The sequence below is a fragment of the Atractosteus spatula genome, chromosome 3 (genome assembly GCF_055471065.1).
Source record: "Atractosteus spatula isolate fAtrSpa1 chromosome 3, fAtrSpa1.hap1, whole genome shotgun sequence".
In the NCBI taxonomy this organism is placed as follows: Eukaryota; Metazoa; Chordata; class Actinopteri; order Semionotiformes; family Lepisosteidae; genus Atractosteus; species Atractosteus spatula.
In genome coordinates, this window is record NC_142708.1 from 8596719 (window position 1) to 8616820 (window position 20102).

The following is a 20102-nucleotide window of genomic DNA, read 5'->3' on the forward strand; positions in this document are numbered from 1 at the left end:
ATACCTCAGACTCTGTTCACCTCAGTAAATCTTTTCACAAGAAACAAAGGTCTCGGCAAAAATCAAAAATCAAAAAGTCATTTGCCCCCGTAAACAAGAAATGGTCTCTTGTATTTTACCTGTGGCCTTTAAAAAAAGTGGTGTTTCTTGTGATTTGGCTGGAGTAAAATATCAGAATTCAGAGATCTTAAGCATAATGCTTAAGTCAAGAGTATATGAAATGTTTGTCAAGAGACACTGCAAAATCTTCTGGAATAACACAATTACTGATTGCTTAACCTTGCTACTGATTATTTTACTTAAGAACATTTAAGTCACCATTTACAGATACACATGACTCATTAGAGTGCGCTTTTTGAGATGGTGTCCATCATGAACAGACACTCAATCTGCTCAAGCTTGGCTGATGGACTTCTAGCTGGCTAACTGGCAGCTCTTGCCTTGGATGTCTGAAGTGCAAGGACAAGAGTCTGCTGAGGGATAGTGTGTGATGTCATGACTGAGAGCAAAGGGGAGTGGTCAGTGGGGACCTGGACCAATGGGAGTAGCGTGCTGGGATGGTTAGTGCCTCTTACCGCCATAGAAGTGGACTTTGCGGACACGGAATACTGCAGGAGCTGGAATGGAAATGTGAACAGCCAGAAGAGAGGGGGTGACAGACAGCAGGAAAGAAAAACAATGATAATTGCAAAAAGAGGCAAGAAAACTATGAAAATGCAAGGAAAATGAGTAAAGTACAACAGTATTTCGATACTACCTTCTATCATAACTAGCAAACTAACATTATCTACAGATTCTACTAATTATTCAGTTACCACTTGTGCCTGCAGACTTCACTGCAATTATAGTTTTCTAGTAGAAAGACACACCTGCCTCACAACTTGGTACATGGTTGAGATGCTGTAGGAGCTGCTGTGAACAATAAATTAACTTTAATTTAATTAAAGTTAGCCCTTTACTCCTGCTACAGAATAGCTTGTTTGGTTTCTTTTTACATGTGCAATACAGCAGATATCTATTATTTAATTTCTAGTGATTAAACTTTTATCTGTAAGATTCAATTTCCCGTAACCAACATCGCACAACAGAAATTATATAAATAAAAATAGCCTTATTTTTTAAGCTTTCCTCATCTGTATTACAGTTAGAGCTATTATTAAAATAATGTCACTATGTCTGTGTTTTGTTTTTTTCACAACTGTCTCTCAGGCCTGAATTTCATTCTCCACCATGTACCCTTAATCTAATACATCAATCTGAAATACTAGATTAATACTTTTTAGGGGCTCTAGACAAGCTATTCTATAGAAACACAGGTCTACTCCACTATAGGTAACTCTATTCTTCAATGAACATCCTTACCACTAAGCCAGTGACAAGAACTGATTTTATCAAGAACTGAAAAATAAAACATGAGGCGACAGACAGGAGTGAAAACAGGGCATGATGGATGACCCAGAGAGAGCTGAGCAAGCTGCCACAGACACAGCCGACAGCAGTGATGGAGTGATCAAACCAGCTCCCTGATGCATCGGAGATTTCCAATTTTAAAACACAAATCCCAACTTTACCTGGAAGGCTCCAGCACGCAGAACCCCAGGATTTGTGCTTTTTTTCTTTGCATCTGTGATAACAGAAGCTGAGCACGAATAAAGCCTATTGTATGGAGTAAGGGCTGCATAGCAGACCACAGGTGTCGAATAGGAATCTCAATGGTTGCTCGGATCCAGCAAATGCATTGAAGAACAGTTGAATTGTAAAATGTAATAATAATAATACATTTTATTTAGAAACGCTTGCCAAAAAACTAAAAGCACTGCACAACAGCATGTGTAATTCTCACAGCAGTTGTAAAAACAAAGAGAAACAAGCCAAGTCAGTTGACCCAATAAAACCAAGGGTAAAAATGATTTTTGCAAATGAACAAATGAAAAGACACTGAAAGAGATGTTTTCAGTGTTGAAGAAAGTTTTAAAAATGTGGCGAGTCACAGAGGTTATGGCAGCTCTGACCAGGAAAGGGCACTATTACGGATAATGTGAAACATCGTTGATAAAGGAAGGCCTGAATCTACACATTTCAGATTTTAGTTAGGCCATCATGTTCATCCTGTGTTTATGGCTGATGTAAGAACATAAAGTTTGAGAGGAGAGCATTCATCCTATCTCACCCATTTGGTAGCAAACTGATCCTGTTGCTGCTTGAAAGAATAAAAGGTATCGGCTTCAATTACATGTCTGGGTAGCTTGTTCCATCTGTTTTCAGTTTTAAATCTACTCTTCTGAAGAAAGGTGCAGGGTTGAGTCTGACAATTTTCAAAATCGGAGGATTTTGAATACATTGTATCAAGTACCCCCGTAGTCGTCTCTGTTCAGTTCCCTCAGCCGGTCAGTCTAGGACAGTCTCTTAAGCCTTGAAATGTATCCAGCTGCTCTTTTCTGAGTGGATACTAGAGCAGTGACATCTCTTCTTTAACACAATATTCTTAATGAGACTTTACCAGTGCATATGTACTGGGAGACATACGGTATATTACTTTAGCCCTATGAGTCACGATGAGCGACTCATCATGTAAAGACCCTTGCCTACAGTACAGATTGAGGTCTTTGGTCATCGGTTCAAGCCTGGGTCGTGTCGCTAGCTGATTGTAACTTGGATCTGCCAAATGGAGGCGCACAGTTGACAGCACCTCGCTGTGGGTGCGGTGAGATAAGTTGGTCAGGACTCTTGACAACACAGTGGCCCCTACAGGGTTGTCTGTGATGAATGCACATCTCCTCCAATCAGTATCTCCATTCATATCTGCTTGAGACATGTTAACAGTCGAGAGGCTCAAACGGGGTTGGTCATAGGGGTCTGGCTCACTTCTGCCTTCTCCCTTGTGTGCGGTCATAAGGTTTACTGTTCCGAGACGTGAAAAACACACGTTGGCTATTCCAACAAAAATCACAAACAATTCTAAAAATAAAAAAAACAACCATCTATTCATATTTAAAGTACAAAAGATAAATCCCAAACCATAGCATTCTGAGTAGAAAAATGTCAAAACTACAACAGCATAATCTCTTTTATAATTTACACAAAGTTAGCTGTGTATTTGTTCTCATCCTTTCAGGAGCCACACTGCAGAGTGTGGTGCCGGCCTGAAGTTCTTAAATGTGCATGATTGTGGGTTTTCTTGCAGGGGGAGGAATATGACTCTGCTGGCACACCTACCTTCCATAGCATACTTCATGTCCAAGGCAAAGAGAGACCACATCACCTCTGCGCTCACCTTGCCCACACTGAGCTCCTGAGGGAACCTGCAGAGACAGAGAGAGAGACGCAGAGAGTCAGAGAAAAGAGATGGTTCAAAAGAGAGAAGGAAGTGGGGGGGGAGAGCTGGTAAAACAGACAGAGATTATCAAACATTATCAAAGGGAGAGGGGCAGAGAAAAAAGTGAGAGAAAGAAAAAGGCAGAACAGAGAAGACCTACTCTGCTACTGGGCCACAGGCACCCTTGTCCAAGTGAGCACATACTGTACATAGCACATTCTCTGGTGGGCTATGTACTTCAGTACATATTCTGAATATTCATTTTATTGATATTCATTTTGCACATGAAAACAAACATACTGTAAAGATTTGCAATTCATTGGGTCTTTAGGACCACAGCTATCAAGGTGCGCTAAACAAGTACATTGTTTCTGTTGACATTTACTTTTCTGGAGAAACTCATGCTAGCTTCTTTCTGAAAAGGTACTCATAACTGTTCTCAGTCCTTTTAAATCAGTCACATCTTCTAAAAATCACTGCCAGACAACGTGTATCCTCTTTGGCCAATAGCAAGGTCTCTTTGGCACTGCCCTTGTTCTCTTAGTGTCTGCAACTGCACTGTACGTACTAACTGGGACACTACAAGTCTTTTTCTCTGGCGGTTCTCACTGTGTGTTTGTTAACATATACTGACTGATTGAGGACAGGTGTGTAGGAGTTCTTGTCCTCCTCAATGATGGACACGATGAGGGTAATGAGTTTGGGCCAGAAGTCCAGGTTCTTGATGCTGGGGCCCTGTTCGTCTGTGGGCACCTCCTGTTTGTTCTGTCAAAAGGACACACAAACACAAAAAGAGCTGGGTCAGACTTTGAGTGTGACTCTGAAGGTGAAACTAGAGGGCCCCCTAAAGAAAGTGTGTGTCCCAGTCTGTCCCCAGGCCCCGCTGACTCACAGGGTCAGTCTGGTACTCGCGGCTGTAGAGCTCCTGGCAGTTGTTGAAGATGTACTCATAGGTGGAGTTAAGACAGGCCTTCACACAGTCTCTCACCACCTGGCTGGCCCTGGGTGGACTCTGCAGCTCCTGTACCTGTTCACACAGGACACCGAGAACACATCATTCGCAACTTTGAGCGAGACGTGTGCAGCTTTGTGTTGCAGTGACAGTTTGCACTCCAAGTCATGTCTTTTTGCACTTTATGCGCATGTCCTTGGGTGGCCCTGTACTCTTCTCAATCCCGGGGCAGACTAAGCCCCGCAGTGAAATTCTGATTTGACTGGTGGCAACTGAATTTCCTCCAGTCTGGAGGCAGGAAGGCACAGAAGAATGGTCAGGTTACTGCAGGCAGAGAAACAAGGAGAGGCTGGATCTATTGCTAGCCACACAGCAGTTTCAGAGCGCGAAGGAGTTGCGTAGTCAGTTGAAGGTAGCTAAACAGAATGGCTACATAGGAGACATGTTACCTTCATTCTGAAGAAGGTGATGCTGGTGAGAAGATCTACAGTGGATTTCAGGTCTTGTAATCGCTCTTTACTGCTGGCAGGGAAATTGTTCTGTGGGAGAATAATCAAATAAAGTGGTGTTAAAACACCACTACAAAATTCCCAAGTCTGCAAATGGAACTCAATATCACATTTTTGCAACGATAAAAAAAAAGTTACAGTAAGAAATAACTTGTCTTTGAATGATGAAATGTTGTCAGATTGAATTTCTTAACACCGTGTAAAATAAATACCACAGTACAGTAACAAGTCTGCCAAACACACTGAACACTCCCACTGAAAGGGAAACAACAGACCAGTATTTACCATATGAGCCTAGTCATTATGAGCAGTGGATAGATCTAGGGAGCCCTGTTAGGACTGCTCTCTGGATGTGATGGAACAGCTTGTTCTCCAACCCCAGGTTTTTACATTATGCTGGTCTGCTGCCTTGTGACTTAACATTAGTCACTTACGACACTTACTGTACTATACGGTTCTTATACCCTACTCCCACACTTGTGCAGTGACAAACTCTTTTGATCAAAGTAACACATGGTAACACATGGACTTTACCTTATGTGGTTTAATGGTCTGACATAACAATTACAGTATGGTGTAACACTCTGATATGTGACTTAATATATCGTACTAATTCAAGGAAGTTTTAGTACAATATCTGTGAGTCGCAACCCTATTTATCCTATCTGACTTACCCGGTACATTGAGAGGTCGATCCGAAGGGAATTGTGAAGTTGATCCAGGAGCTTAACAAACCGCTCTTTCTGTTTGAGGAAGACAAATAATAATCAAAGCGAAAACAGAAAAGCAGCATTCTTGGAAATAAAAGGATTGCTGTGACAGAATGCTTTGCAACCATGTTTAATTAATAAGGTTGGATGGTAAGGTTTTGGAGAAGGGGCATAGGACAGAGAGAAAGGTTCATCAATAACATCAAAAACACACATATGCACATTCAAGGGATCTGTTTAAAAGCAGTTCCACTGCATTATGAATGCACACAGCCAAAAGACTGACACATCTGTAGCGTTTGTACTATCAAAGGTACAAGACACACGTTCAGCCACCTACAAGTCCCTACTTTCTATCAGTGATGAACCTTTGTTGCTGTACTCAAAGTGGAATACAGATGATTTTACACACAGTGATTTGATTTGATCTCATCATAAATGTAAAAAGTATCTGGACAAAAACATGCATAGATGTAAAATATACTGGCTATCCAAAGTGTGCCAAAATGTGATATGTACTTAATGTACTTCCACAGTTATTCATCGGTACTGTAAGACTGTGTCATGAAGAGTGAAAAAAGAAAGTTAAGAGCCACTTAATGCAAACTAGGAAAAGACATATTATGGATTTCAGGAGAGGAAAAAAAAAGTTCAAGTGACAATTTGAAGCGATGATCAATTAAATTACACAGCAGCCCCTTCTGCTGCATCCTCTCCAGAGTGAAATTAATCACTGCAGCCCATGGTATTCTCAGTCTAGCCTTTGGTATATGGAGCTGTCACTGCAAACCTTTTTTTAAAAAATGGAGAGCATTTGCCCTTAATGAAGAAATATGGATGACATAAAAACGGCCTTTAAAATGGTTTACTTTAAAAATGAGTACTTAATCACGGGCTGCATTAGTGCGAAAATCCATAACTAAAAATCTCAACTTTATTATTGTCAATAACCACTTTATCATTAGAGAGATGTGAGAATAGGCAATACACTAAAAAAACATGGTGCTACTCATTAACTATCAATTCAGGTAAAGAATGTTATGACTTGATGTTGTACAGCGGTTGATTCATACTTAATTCCAATTAATACTTTTCTGTAAACCTGTGACACTTCCAACAATTTAACGCATTTCCAGAACCTTTTTTTTTTCCAACCAACAGAATGAACAAGCTCTTAACATCAGTAGATGTTCTTCAGATCTGCTGGGGTATTGGTTGGCCTGCTGTTCGGGGTTTGAATAGCTGAAGCCCATCACGGCAAAGTCAGCAGCACTGTCTGAGAAGATGTCAAGTGTGGAGAGTGTAGAGAAACCCGGACTGAAGAGGCAGGCTCCCACAGGCACGCAGGCCCGAGTGCACGCACACAGAGCCTGTTCTAACACAAACGTACCCCAAAGTTGGAAGCAGCAAAGCGGTCGGAGGCAGACACGTTGGTGGAGGCGGTCGTGTGGGCATAGTAGGCGTTGATGTTGGCAAGAAGTGTGCTCATCACAGCTGGCACACCTGGACACATGTACTTGGAGGAGAGACAGGCAAAGTGGCTGTGGAAATCGAGGGAGAAGGTCAACCTATCAGTCAGCACGAGTCATTCAATAACAAAATCTTATTCCGTATATTTTATGGTGTATTAGAAAATATGTACTACTTTTTTTGACTCAGTGTTAAAAGTCTATTATGACAACATTTAACAGGGCAAAAAAGCTATGAATTTTAAAATAATATAATGATTCAAAATAAAGCTCATACTCACGTCATTGCTTGGTAGATGGACTCTATCCCATAGCGCATTGCAAACTCATCCACAATTTCCTGGGCCACCTCATCAAAGTAGACTTTCCAGGCATCATCTCCTTTGGCATCAGGAATTTTGACCACTCCCCCACCCTGTACATCCGTCAGGTGATGGAAGAGGTTCTGAAATACAGAAGACACAGTTCCGATCAAAGTTGCCCATGAACAGACTATTTTCCTTCAATAATGAGCTTGTGCTTTATCTAGTAGTTTGGCCCAGGCGTTTCCCAAGCAATGCATGCTGGGATGCCTCCAAATACAGATAAACAACAGAAACATAAGAAAGAACCATGTGACCTGCTTTCAGTGATACTGCGCTAGGCATGACAGCAATAGCATGTAAAACCAGTGCTGGAGAAGTGCCTTTACCTCATCTTGCCATCTTTAACACATTTTTCTTTGCAAAGGCTGTGAGAAAGTGCGCTTAAAAATGAAAACCAAGAGGCACTTCTTTTTTATCCAAAGGATTGTGGGAGTATGGAACAAGCTACCCATCTACTGTAAGTTGTTGATGTTAATACCCTAGATTGTTTCAAGAAATAGCTGGATGAGAACCTGGGATCAATTAATTAAATATCTAACAGGCTAGATGGGAGGAATGACTTCCTCTCATTTGGAACCTTTCCTATGTTATTAGCATTTTACAGTTGTAGAATACTTCTCGGAATTACCCAGGTTAACAATGTGATATAGACGGTACAATACAAGTGCAGCCTCCTCTTGATGTTATAAGTAACCAGATTGATAAAGGATTTTGCCTAAAGAGTCATTTTTATGATGTCTTATAAAATACAAATGAAAACAACAGTACAAAGCAGAATGGTCAGCCAATCCTGCATAAGGTGCATAAGTTGATTGATTTTTTTATTTATTTTTTTTAAATTAGCATTTTATAAAATGCAGTGCTGAGTTTACAGCGACCACTGAAGCCCTGAGTCATCTCTTCAATAAACCTAAGACCTTAGTTTAATAAAAAATCATAAAGCAAACAAAGTTCTTTAACTCTTTTCACGCACCAAAACTTCAGGAAAAACGGATCATGCTTGGGGTTTTATACTAGGCAAATTCAAACACAAAAGGGATAGATAAAACTTTCCTTCTTGCATTACTGTTTCGAACAAGCTCCTCACTGCTACTGTACAGTTCACGCAAACCCTAGCCTCCCAGGAGAGCATTAAGACATTGAAAGGGCAGCAGGCAGAGAGGACACCTGTACTGTACCTCATGGAGACAGGTATACTGGACGTGGTAAGGTGCCACCTTCTCCTCTCCTTTGATCTCCACGCTGATCTGCAGCCTGATCGCCCCAGATACTGCAGACTTGTCTGTTCTCTTCTCTGTGGAGACAATTTAACCCTTGCAGTCACTTTTCCATTTCCTCAACCTGTTTTTCCACTTTGTTTTTTTCATCAATATTAACCAGCAGTTCAACAAATGCTGAGAGTATTTTAAAAAATGAATGCTGAAATGTATACTGTACAAAGCCATACCAAAAGCCATGGTACTTGATCAATCTATGCTTAAATATGATACCTTCTTCTGAGCAGTTTACTTTAAATTCAACAAAGTTAAGGTTAAGAAATGTTTCGAAACTCTTTTTAGCAAGGGGTCATGTTATAAGGCCTGGAAATGCTGTTCAGCCAGGTGAAAGTTTATACTTTTTTTGCAGTTACTAGTTTTTTGTTTTAGTTTTTGGATTTTACCAGAGAAACTGGAATCTGCAAAAAATCAATCCAGCTTCTGTGGCAGTTTCAGTGGCCACTGAGATAGATATATAATCCCAGTCGGCATAAAGGTCTATTAAAATAAAATAACATTGTTTTACATAATTCATGTCCCCAAGGGCTCTCCTGAGACCCTGCTGGTTCTGCTCTACCACAAATCAGTTCCTCCATGCAGTTTTATGTTCAGAAATGTTATGGAAACTTGGATGTGCTAGTAGAGGAGGTGATTTTCTATTCAGACACGGTTAACCGTTACAAAAAGCAAATCCCGAGAGAAGTGAAACTGGCACTGAAAAGAGACAGCTATTTCAAAATAAATTTTGGTCAGACGTGTGGGCAGGAGAAATAAAGCTACTGTAATTAAGCACACTTAGCAAGAGGAATTACCATACCTCCAATTATATATTTGAAATCATTTAGATGCAGATAAAATAATGTGATATATTAATAAGTCTTTTGCTCTCCATGAAGCTCTCTAGGGATATGTTGCTACTTTGTTCAAAGACACCTCAAGTTTCCTATAAAACAATGAATGTTTTTAATTGCAGTTTAACAGTTAGGGGCCAGCACAGCAATGACTGACAGTCTGTGGGTTTAAAAGGGAACTGAAACACTATTTTTATATTTTGGGGTTAGAAAGAATGGGCAGTGATGAGTGCATGTAGACAGTAACGTGTAAAACTTCCAATTTACATCACAAAATCGGCTAAATTTCCATGCATGCGCAGCACCACATTCTGAGATTCAGAACAGGTCAACCAAACTTCCGGTAGTGTGAAGCGGCCCTATTTCATTGTAAACAAGCAGGTTTATGAATAATCCAACAGAAATATTGCTCTCGACTTCCGAGACGGTTTTGCCGACAAACACTGCTTACTTGTTAACCCTGGATGCAGATCACATTGGGACATTTCTGAGGTGAAATGCCTGCTGCACAACCTGTACTTACTTGCTCATACATTAGCCATGACAGTGACTAGTGAGCAGGAAGGGCCAATTCACATCACAATTCTCGCAAACTCTCGCTCTCGCCTGTGTCAGGGGTTTGTGACAATATGGCGACTATACAGTATTTTCGCAAAATTCAGGATTGTGTGCTTAATTTGGAATCTGAACATTTTTTCTATACCGTCAATTACTTTATTTTGTTACCAAGAATTAATAACTGGTCTCAGAATTTGGGACTGCAAATCCACTTTTAATCCTTGCTGCAGACATGGCTGTTGTATTCTTGGTGAGGTTCTTTGCCCCAGTTGCTCCCATCCTGTACCAGCAGGGTCCAGCACTGCTGGAGCGTAATGCCAGAAATAGACCAGTTTTCCATCCAGGGAAGAGTAACATACTCTTAGTTAGTAAGCTTAACACTACAGAAATCAGAGATGAGATAGCTCCGGTACAGTCCTGGATCTGGAATCCATTCATCTTCATCTTTTTTAATGTAGATAAGAAGAAAAAAGAATCTTTCTTGGGAAAGTGTCAAAGACATTACTCCAGTTCAATCTGCGTTTGTCTTCCTTCTTCCTCTTCATTCTCATACTGGGATTATTCACACAGCAGGGTTTATCTTAGTTTATAGCCTAATGTGAATGATGGCATGACTTACTGTAGGAAGACAGGTGCTATTACATGTTTATAAGAGTGAAACTTCTGTTTCCCAATCCTATAACTTGTGTTGTGAAAAAGATTTTTCAAAGGTGGTGGTTAAAATGTTAAATGGGAATATAATAAACAGATCGAAGAACACAGGATTTCAATATGAAAAGTGACACATTGTCAATCTGATTACATTACAGAGTTAGTGCCAGATAATACAGGTAATACAGTACCTCTCTGAAAATTAAAACTGTACTAGCAGTGTTGCTGACTATGTAGTGAATGCAGCTCCTCCCCTGCCCAGGCCATTTCTTTTCGCCTGCCTCAAGTCACAAGGCAGTGAATTCCGTTTCAAGAGAAGGCTGACCTCCACCTCCACCCTTCACTGGAGAACTCAAGGCCCCCAAAGCCTTCTTGAGAATTCAATTAGTGTAATGGGCTCCAAGAGCAAACGACCAGCTCAGTCTCTGGACTGACCATCATGCGGCTGTGCAGCCACAGCCAACTGGGAAGCCCGGTCAGTCAGGCTTCGGCCTTCGGTTCATGGCATGGACAAGCTAGTAGAACATACAGTATGTTCTACCGGAGTACTGTACATCATAAGAAGAAAAAAGTGCACTAGACTGATTTCACAGTTGCTTAAATGTGCTGGCAGCCTAAATGTTTTTAAGTTTATTTTATTTATTTTATCATTAAAGTTAATGCTTAACAAATCAAACAAATCCCAATGCCATTTGGTCTGGCTACGCTTTTGATCTAGATGGTAAGCTCCAAGAAAACCATATCCAAATACCTGCCTTTATTCATTTAAAAATAAAACAAATATTCACTTTACATCCATGGCCTTATAAAGTCATTATATTTCAAACAACATCTCCAGAATTGCAAAACTAATCATTCTAAAATTGATCTTTAAAGGGTAAAGATCAAGGAGGGCACATACTTTATCAAATATATTTCCCACAAGGATTTTACTGTTCAGAGGAACAATTCAAAATAAATTAATCTAAAGGCTTCTTTTCTTCTGTGAAACTAAAGGGTGAAACTAAAGAGAAAATCTTATTCCAGGAGCCCAAGGGCCAATGAGCGACAGCAACCAGCAAGAAAAAAAAAATGTGGAGAGCAAGGCAAGGAGAAAGGGAAAGATACAGAGGACGAGGAAGGACAGTGATCTCAGAACAACCAATACGCTTTCGCTTAAAAGGGACAAGACCTGAAGAGACTACTGGGAAGATGAATAAGTTTAACAGACAACAGAAAACACTGCACAGAGGATGTACAGTAGCAATTCATACCACGGGAAGATGTAGACTACACTACGGACTGAGTTGCAATGCTAAGGCTATTTTTATATTTAAGGTTAGAAATACTATCCAACATTAACTGTGAAAATCTGATTCACACATTACTAGATCATCCTAATGGAGAGCTGTAAGCCCTCTTGGAGCATTAATGAAATGCAGCATCATGAAATAATGGCAGATTTGTTCTACAATATCTGCATAATGAGCGATATCCCCTGTCCTTCCATGTCTCTTGAGGCTGACTGTGGTTATGAAAGAAACCCCACTGACTTTGGCACCTGCATCTTAATGTGTCATAACAGGGATAGGATTTTTGGTCCACTACCCTCCTTTCATCTCAGTCAGATATCTATGGGACTTTTAAAAGCACTCAGGAACAGAGGTACTGTATACCTAGGCTACCAGTCCCTTTCTCCCTGTCTCCTGGCAGCAATTAAACAGAATTCCATCTATCAAGGAAATGCAGCTTTAACGTGTGAATGAAATGCGAACTCTGCCTGCAACCGATAAAAGCCTCCATTCTCTCACATGTACTGTATGAGTGATTTATGGTGAGACTCTTCCCCATCACTGCTGTAAAACTTTTTTCAATGTAGGACTACAAAACAGAGAGCGAACTCCAGTTGGCAAAAACATTTAAGTTGTTCATAGCCTTTTTTTCCCTCTGTTTCAGTTAGCTTGCATCTCAGCTGGCATTAGAGGTAGAGGAGTTTATGGAGATATATACTGTACATGTACATTGGAATTCTTATTCACGTCAATCTCTCAGGACATGCACAGTAAGGCAGATGACACAGTACAACAGACAACACCTCACAATGTAGACAGCACATTACAAGAAGGTACATTCTGTAATAAAATAGTAAAAATCAGAATGATAAATACATTGCAGAGAACAAGAAATATGAGGTAGTTTAAAAAACATGGTAGTCCAAGTCAGAAGTGGATAGTGCAGAGATATCACAAAGTTAGCATTAGGTTTAGTGTCATGATCATATAGAGACACCAAACACCTACAGTACAAGATATCTTTCCTAAGGTATGCTTAAGGCATTTTTCTGAATGGCTTTAAAGAATGGTGTTATTCCTTTAAAAGTATATATTTTTATTCTTCATACATCTTCAACTTGAGCACTAGTACCACCTAACCTTCAGGATTACAGCTATGAAAACCTCATTTTTTTTTCTAGAACTGCTCCCTCACAGAGTAGAAAACCTCAATGGCTATTTATTGTTTCTATAACACTTACTTCCAGTGTTATTTAGTGACTGGGGCTTGTTCTGACCAGGCCCTTAATCAACTGTACTGTTTTCTTTTTGAAGCCCTTTTAAATTTGCTTTCAGCTCTTTAGCTCTTCAAAGGATCAATGCTACTTGTAATTGCTATGATCCTGTGGAAGTGAGTTTCAGGACTGCACTTTATCCTGGAGTGCAGGCTGAAATATAACCGATTGAACTTAAGCAGCAGGAAAAAGTCTGACTCACATTGGGAGTGCGTGACACAGTGTCCATGCCACCTGTGTCTGTTCATCAACAACTGATCACTCATTAAGAGCTATTTAGCCAGAAATAAGGCTGGAAATTTTTAGTAAGTTGCATAAATATTTTTTAAACCAAGAACCAAGTTCTGAAAAAAATAAGAAGATCACTTACTGAGAAATGGCTTATTTGGAACAAAAATAAGCAGACATACTGTAGGGTTCTCTAGAACCAGGATAGACAATTAATTATCTAGACCATTCTCTGTTTCAGTGCTTATTCTAGATGTAGCCTTTATTCTTTTAAGTATTTCTTCTTTGAGAAAAAAAAACAACTGTAAGCTGTAACTCCACAGTAGCACTGCCTTCAAGAAGTTTGTTTTCTTTGAATTTACTTTCTTATTCTTAATGCACTCCAGCGTAGCCTTGTGCTGTGTCCTGCTGAAAGGTTAGTTTTGTCCCAGTTTTAGGCCTGAAGCAGGTTTCTCTACATTTTGCCACTATTTTGCTCCATCTGTTCCTATCAGTTTTCACATGTTTTTTTTTTATTATTCCTGCTGAATTATAACATAATGCTGCTACTGTCCCACCACGTTTGGGATAGTGTTGACTGAGTGATAGACTATTTGGGAATTGTCATTTCCATCAAAAGGTTCCAATTTTGTCGTTTGATCACAAAATCACATTTCCACGTGTTTGCAGTATCCCTTATTGTAAACATCATGCTGGAATTGAGATGTTTTTACTCAGTTATATACTGTATGATCCTCCTTTGTGAAAGCACAATGATACTGTTCTCTGATTTGAGGCACTGAACTCTGTAACTCTTTCCACTGTTTAGATGGCATTCCTTTATTCCTGAATTGTTTCAAACAGCTTCTTGATCTGCATGGCTGAATCTTAGCTTGCATTTCATTAGGTGACTGAGGGACCTCACAGATACATGTGTATTTATTCAGAATTCGTGTGAAGCACTCTTACTGCATACAGACAGAGGACACTCAACTACAGTAATTGTTTGACTCGTTAAAGTAATTTTAATTAATTTAGATTCAGCACAGGAAAGGGTTTGAATACTTGCGCAATGATGACTTTTCCATGTTTCTTTCATATTAACGGCCTATGTACAGTACTTCATTCTTTTTCTTTTTTGCTTTGCTGTGTGGAGGAGGTTGAGTATACAATAAATACTACTATAATTGTTACTTCAAAGTGCCATACCTGTTTTGCAAGGCACAGCCTATTGCACAAGTACAGTATTTTCAAGACAACGGGAGTCAATGCCAGGTGGAAAGGCTGCTGACCTAGATTGTACCAGACATCCATCTCCCCGCTCAGTGTGCGAACTTCGATGATGGTCTGGCCCAGGAAGTCATCCGACTCTCGTTTTAGGCGCTGCTTCACTCGGGATTTGATGTCGTCATCTTCATCCCACACCCTCACCTTGATCCGGTCTGATGAGTTGTGACACTCACTGTGAAGAGAGACATCACTGCATGTCAGCAAAGGCTCTAATACCCCTCCACTCCTGCTACTGCAAACCATAACACTAACACTGATAGCGAACGTTATTATACTGGCAGGAGGAAGGGTGGGAGTTGTAGATGTAACTTCATGACTTAAGTTAAAAAATGTCAATCTCTTTATCATGTATAGAGAAACACTGGCCTAATTATAGAGAAAAATGATAATTGTTGTTTTTTTCTTTTTCTAAGCATTACAATTATGAGAACACAGTAAGTCCTTTCGTTCCACGCCAGAGATGAAATGATTTTCCTAAACAAAGGCTGTTCATCTCCTTGTCTCACCTTGGTTTCTCCCTCAAGCTGTAAACAAACTAAAAATTTAAATTTAAGAGGAGTATAATAAGCTTTTGCTTGAAATGGATTCTCCTTCAGCACAGCTCACAAACAGTCCTGGCAGTTAATATCATGATTATTTGATTATTTGTGCTGACACCTTTTTCCCATAGAGAGAGAGAGAGAGAAATTAATTACAGTTTCCATAAGGTGTATACTGTTTATGTTTAGAAGTAGTAGCTGGAAATAAAATAATGACAGTACTTAGACATTTAGAAACTCAACGAAACCTGTTTACATTCACTAGTCCTTGCTGGTCTCCAGGCTCAGCCCTGTCAGTGCCTGGAAGGCATACAGTATGAACTCTGGGTGGCAAGCTCAGCAATGTGAGCTTTGTATCCTCTCTGACATAACAACTGTGCCTTAGTGGGGTGTATTTGAATAAACGGTGTGCACACAACTGTTTCAGAATATGCAGTACTTTTAAAGATATTTAAAGGGTGTGTGCATTTTGACAAAGCAATAGGCGCAGTCTGTGCTTCTCCCTGCATGTTACCTTGACCAGATAATAATGGTGGAGAAGACTGGCAGCACAGCAAGAGCTCTTTTTCTCCTCAAATAATAAAACCATATCTACATATCTAATGTACACCCACAAATGAAGTGGCACCAAATGTGACACCTTACATTGGGTACGGGGAGTGACCTTTTCTGAAAAGACATCAGGTATCCGTTCAAAGAGTCCTCAAATAAAAAGAAAAAAAAAAAGGACTCACAAGTGGAACTTCTCCTCCCAGATGGGGTTGAGGTTGCCATAGATGGTTTTGGTTCTCTTCTTGGTTTTTCCCACCTGCACAGTGACGTAAGGATCACTAGAGCCCGTCTTGTCCTTGGCTTGTAAGCCCTGGGCACACACCACTGCAGACAGACAAAAGTAGGACTCAGACAGAGTCTCCAAGTACACTGATCGCAGCAGAAAAGGGAAGACAGTTTTCACAAACCCCATGCTGTAAAAAAGTGCAGAGGTGTTCTGTGACATTGGAGTAATTTTTCTTCAGTCTGCGAGCTATGGATGATGCATATAAAATGTGAAAATATGGCGTATTTATTTAATTTATTTTAGCATGCTCTAATTCCCGACAAAAAAATGGACCCTCTGTGAAGCTTTTATAGTCTTAGGGTTTTGTGAATATTAAAACCAGTATCGGTGTACTACTGTATAAATACATAAGATGGTTCATTTTACAGTACTAACCCTCAGCTGATTCAGCCATCTGCATTTTTCTGATAAAATATAAATAAAATCCCTTTCAAGGAAGCAAAAATGTTTCAAACCACCATGATAGACTGCTTTGGAGACCAAAAATACTTTAATCCATTTCATAATTAACCAGCTTCTTTTGAATAACTGATTATATGATGATGCAGTCATCTGACAAAATAACCAATTACAATACTAAAGATAAAAACAAAGACCTTTTAGTTCCGCCCTGTAGGCAATTTAGGGAGTGACTGAGGAAAGAAGGCTTTTCTGATAAAAAGATAATGTCCTAACTTAATATAAAATCCTGAGAATTAAAACGATGTCAAGCTGCTTAAATGGTATGCTTTTTGTGAGAATTTGTTATTTGACCCAGATATCTTTGTCCCGAAAGATCTAAGCACTTCATTCATTCATAAATATATAGATATATATATTCCATAGCAATGAATATCAAACTTTGAAATCTGGCTTCCACAGAGACCAATTAGCATTTTACAAACCGTAGCAAAATGTGCTCTGAACAGATTGAATTGTCAGGTATTTTGTTTTAGTGATTCTAAAGAAAAAATGATGTCACCATTCAATATTTAATTGAACAGATTTCCATTATGGTGCAATTACTATAAGCACATGTCCGTGTTAGAAAGAGACATCTTTTCAGGCCTGGGGTGACTCTTGAGCAGGTAACCACTGTTTGCAATACCAGCTGTTTCTCAGCAACTCCTTCATGATGCTTTCAGTTTACAGTGACAGAAGGCATAACAGGCACATGGTTAGCTTCCAAAAAATGCAGTGTGTGCTTACTCTGAAATCTCGGGAATACACACAATTTTAATGAGATGTCAACAGAAGATAAACTACATATTTAAAATATCACCACAGTGTTGCTAGAGCAATTCAACACAAATTTTTTGAGATTTTCTATTCTAATTGGTACATAACTGATCAAAGCATTCATAATGGACAACTCAGGTCGGTTTTTAGTATTCATTAAAAATGTTCAGTTTTGAACACTCTTAAATATCACTTTTAAAGATCAGTTCCTGAAGGGTCGTGGTCTCTTCTGTTTTTTTCCCCACTAAGATTTCAGCTTCTTTTTCAGTTTCAGTAATTAAAAAGATGGACAAAATTAAACTTGGTTCTCTGGGCTTTAGAATGTACTGTATTAGCGGATAATTTGAATTAAGAACAGCTTTGAAAATATCAATGCAAATATACAGAGAAAGACTTCAATACCTCCCATCTATTCAGTATCTGAAAGCCAAGGGTAGCAGCAATACAGAGCCTATCCTAAACTAAGGAAAAACAGGGAGCAAGGCAGGATAACACCATAGACCTGATGCCAGATGGGACGTCAGTCCATTGCAGGACACATGATCAGGGACAATTTACAGATGTCAATCATCCGACCCAGCATGCCTCTGGGAGGAGGGGAGAAAAATGAGCACCCAGAGAAAAATCTGAAGGACACATACTGTACAGTACAAGATGAATACTCCACTTGAACCCAGGACCCAAGAGCTATGAGGCAGGAGTGCTCTTTGGCCTGCAAATAACTAAATATTATTGAAGCACCTGAAACCGTCCATTGTAATAATAACCCTATCCTCTGTTCTTCTCCCCACTGACATGTTGATGTGTGGTGAGGGTGTTGATGCACTTTGGCTGCTGTCACATCATCCAAATGGGTGCTACACATTGGTGGTGGTGGAGGTGAGTCCCCATTACCAGTAAAATCACTGTGTCCCTAAAAAGCAATTTATTATTATTATGAATTAAGTGATATCTGTGCTGTATCTCATTCCAAGAACAGGACAGAAAGAGTAATATGATTGCCAGTTATATGTGCATACGACTCAGCAGTTAACATTTTCTCCATGAAAAGCACAAGTATACTCATTAAAGGGTGTCTTCTTGAAAACTCAGCAAGACGAGATTGTTGACTAGCCAGAGAAATGCAAAACGGAGAAATTCTGGCTGTCCAACAGCCAGCAGAGGTACCAACGCACAGAACGGCAGGGTGCAGAAAGTGGTCCACTACTGTCGGCTCTGTCCTGCTCCACAAGGGGGCGTCTTTGACCAGTCTTACCCGTGATAGTGATCTTGGCCGACCACTTGGAGGTGCCGTCGAGCACGCTCTGCTTGATGGTTTTCATTTGCTGGGCGTGCGCCACTTTGCTAATGGCGAACACGTCCCGGATGACATCGAAGATCTCGGGCTTGTTGCGTTCGCGGATCTTCATGCGGTCCTTCATGGCCATGATGATATTCTGGGTGCGGTCCTCCGCGCCGTGTTTCGAGCTTTTCTCCGCCGCTCCTGTCAAGTGGGATCGGGCAGAGGGGTGGAGACAGGCTAGATTTTAGGACATGCCCTGGAGTACATATTACCCCCCTCATAAAAAGCAGACTCAGCATTGCAATTTAGTAAACCCTTTGCAAAGGATCTTATAACAGAAGATCAAGGTGTTTCAATATATTACAAACACTGACTCTCAAGGTGCTGATGCCTTCTTAAAGAAAATATTAGTAATTAACAGAAGCAGACCGAGACTCACCTTTGTGTAATGCTTGTTAAGGCTTTTTCACCACATTCAGAGGATTCTAGAGATCTAGAGATCTGCTTTGCTTCTTCCTCTGTTACCTGATTCTGCTATTCTCATCGGATATCTGATTACATTTCCTAGCATTTTAGTAAACTGGGGACCGGTTACTGAAGCTAAACAAATAAAGCTTGCAATATTGAAGTTAAACTATATTTATTTCAGGAGTGCTTTCAGTGATGCCCTTTATGACCATTCACATGAGACAAATTGTATTTTCTTTAAAAAAAACACAGTTTTAAATGAAAACAAAATAATATAGACTTGCAATACTCTGTATTGTGAAATCCTACTGGAGTATAGATGTATATCAAACAAGCTCTCTGAGCACTCTTGGGGCCAGTTCTTTAGAACTGAAATAGGACAAACAGTGACATTTCACAGGAACTCATTCCCCGGTCTCTATTTTCCACTAATTTATTCACAGTCTCTTTAGCACTTCCTAAACTTAATAATGTCTTTCAAAATGTATAGGACCCTCCCAATGAAAACCCTGTGACAAGGTAGAAACTCTATAAATATACTGTAGGTGCAGTGGACAGTGTGAAAAACATTGCTGGTATTATTTGTGAACAGGACCCTGGATAACAGTATCAGAATAGCAGAATAGGACAAAGACACTTGGTTTGGATGTGCTTTATCTCTAATACTAGCTAATATTTTTACTTTGGCACAGACCCTGACTTGTTGCAGCAAACTATAACATCCAAGATGAACAACCACATGTCAGATAACTGTGCAGAATACCCAATCGTAAAACAGAGGGCTATCCCATGGTGTAAAATTCCTAAAATCCTGGCTGTGAAACTGTATTTTCAACACTTTATCCCTTTTAATTCGTGCATATAGAGTTTTGTCTACCGTATGGTACTGGACTCTTGTTCCATTCACAGTTTGATTCTCCTGCTTGTTTTCATTCTGACTTAAGAATCATCACAAAAACAAATCTTATTAAAAGCATTTAATGAAAGAGAGAGTTAATTTAAAATTTTCAGCAATTACAAAATCTAATGAAAGAGATTTTATTGGATGTTACTTTGGGCAACAATATGTTGAGTAAAA

General features: G+C 39.8%; 1 protein-coding gene across 1 annotated transcript in view; it reads right to left on the reverse strand.

Annotated features, from left to right (window-relative positions):
* LOC148837346 (protein unc-13 homolog B-like) overlaps positions 1–20102 on the reverse strand; it is a 75711-nt gene that overhangs the window by 39401 nt on the left and 16208 nt on the right. The window contains exons 7-17 of the mRNA XM_088911500.1: positions 18530–18757; positions 15953–16094; positions 14682–14851; positions 8500–8615; positions 7238–7401; positions 6878–7028; positions 5452–5520; positions 4718–4807; positions 4209–4343; positions 3951–4081; positions 3217–3302 (exon numbers count right to left, since the gene is read on the reverse strand). Coding sequence (XP_088767626.1) covers positions 3217–3302; positions 3951–4081; positions 4209–4343; positions 4718–4807; positions 5452–5520; positions 6878–7028; positions 7238–7401; positions 8500–8615; positions 14682–14851; positions 15953–16094; positions 18530–18757 — 1482 coding nt within the window. The remainder of the gene's footprint in view (positions 1–3216; positions 3303–3950; positions 4082–4208; positions 4344–4717; positions 4808–5451; positions 5521–6877; positions 7029–7237; positions 7402–8499; positions 8616–14681; positions 14852–15952; positions 16095–18529; positions 18758–20102) is intronic.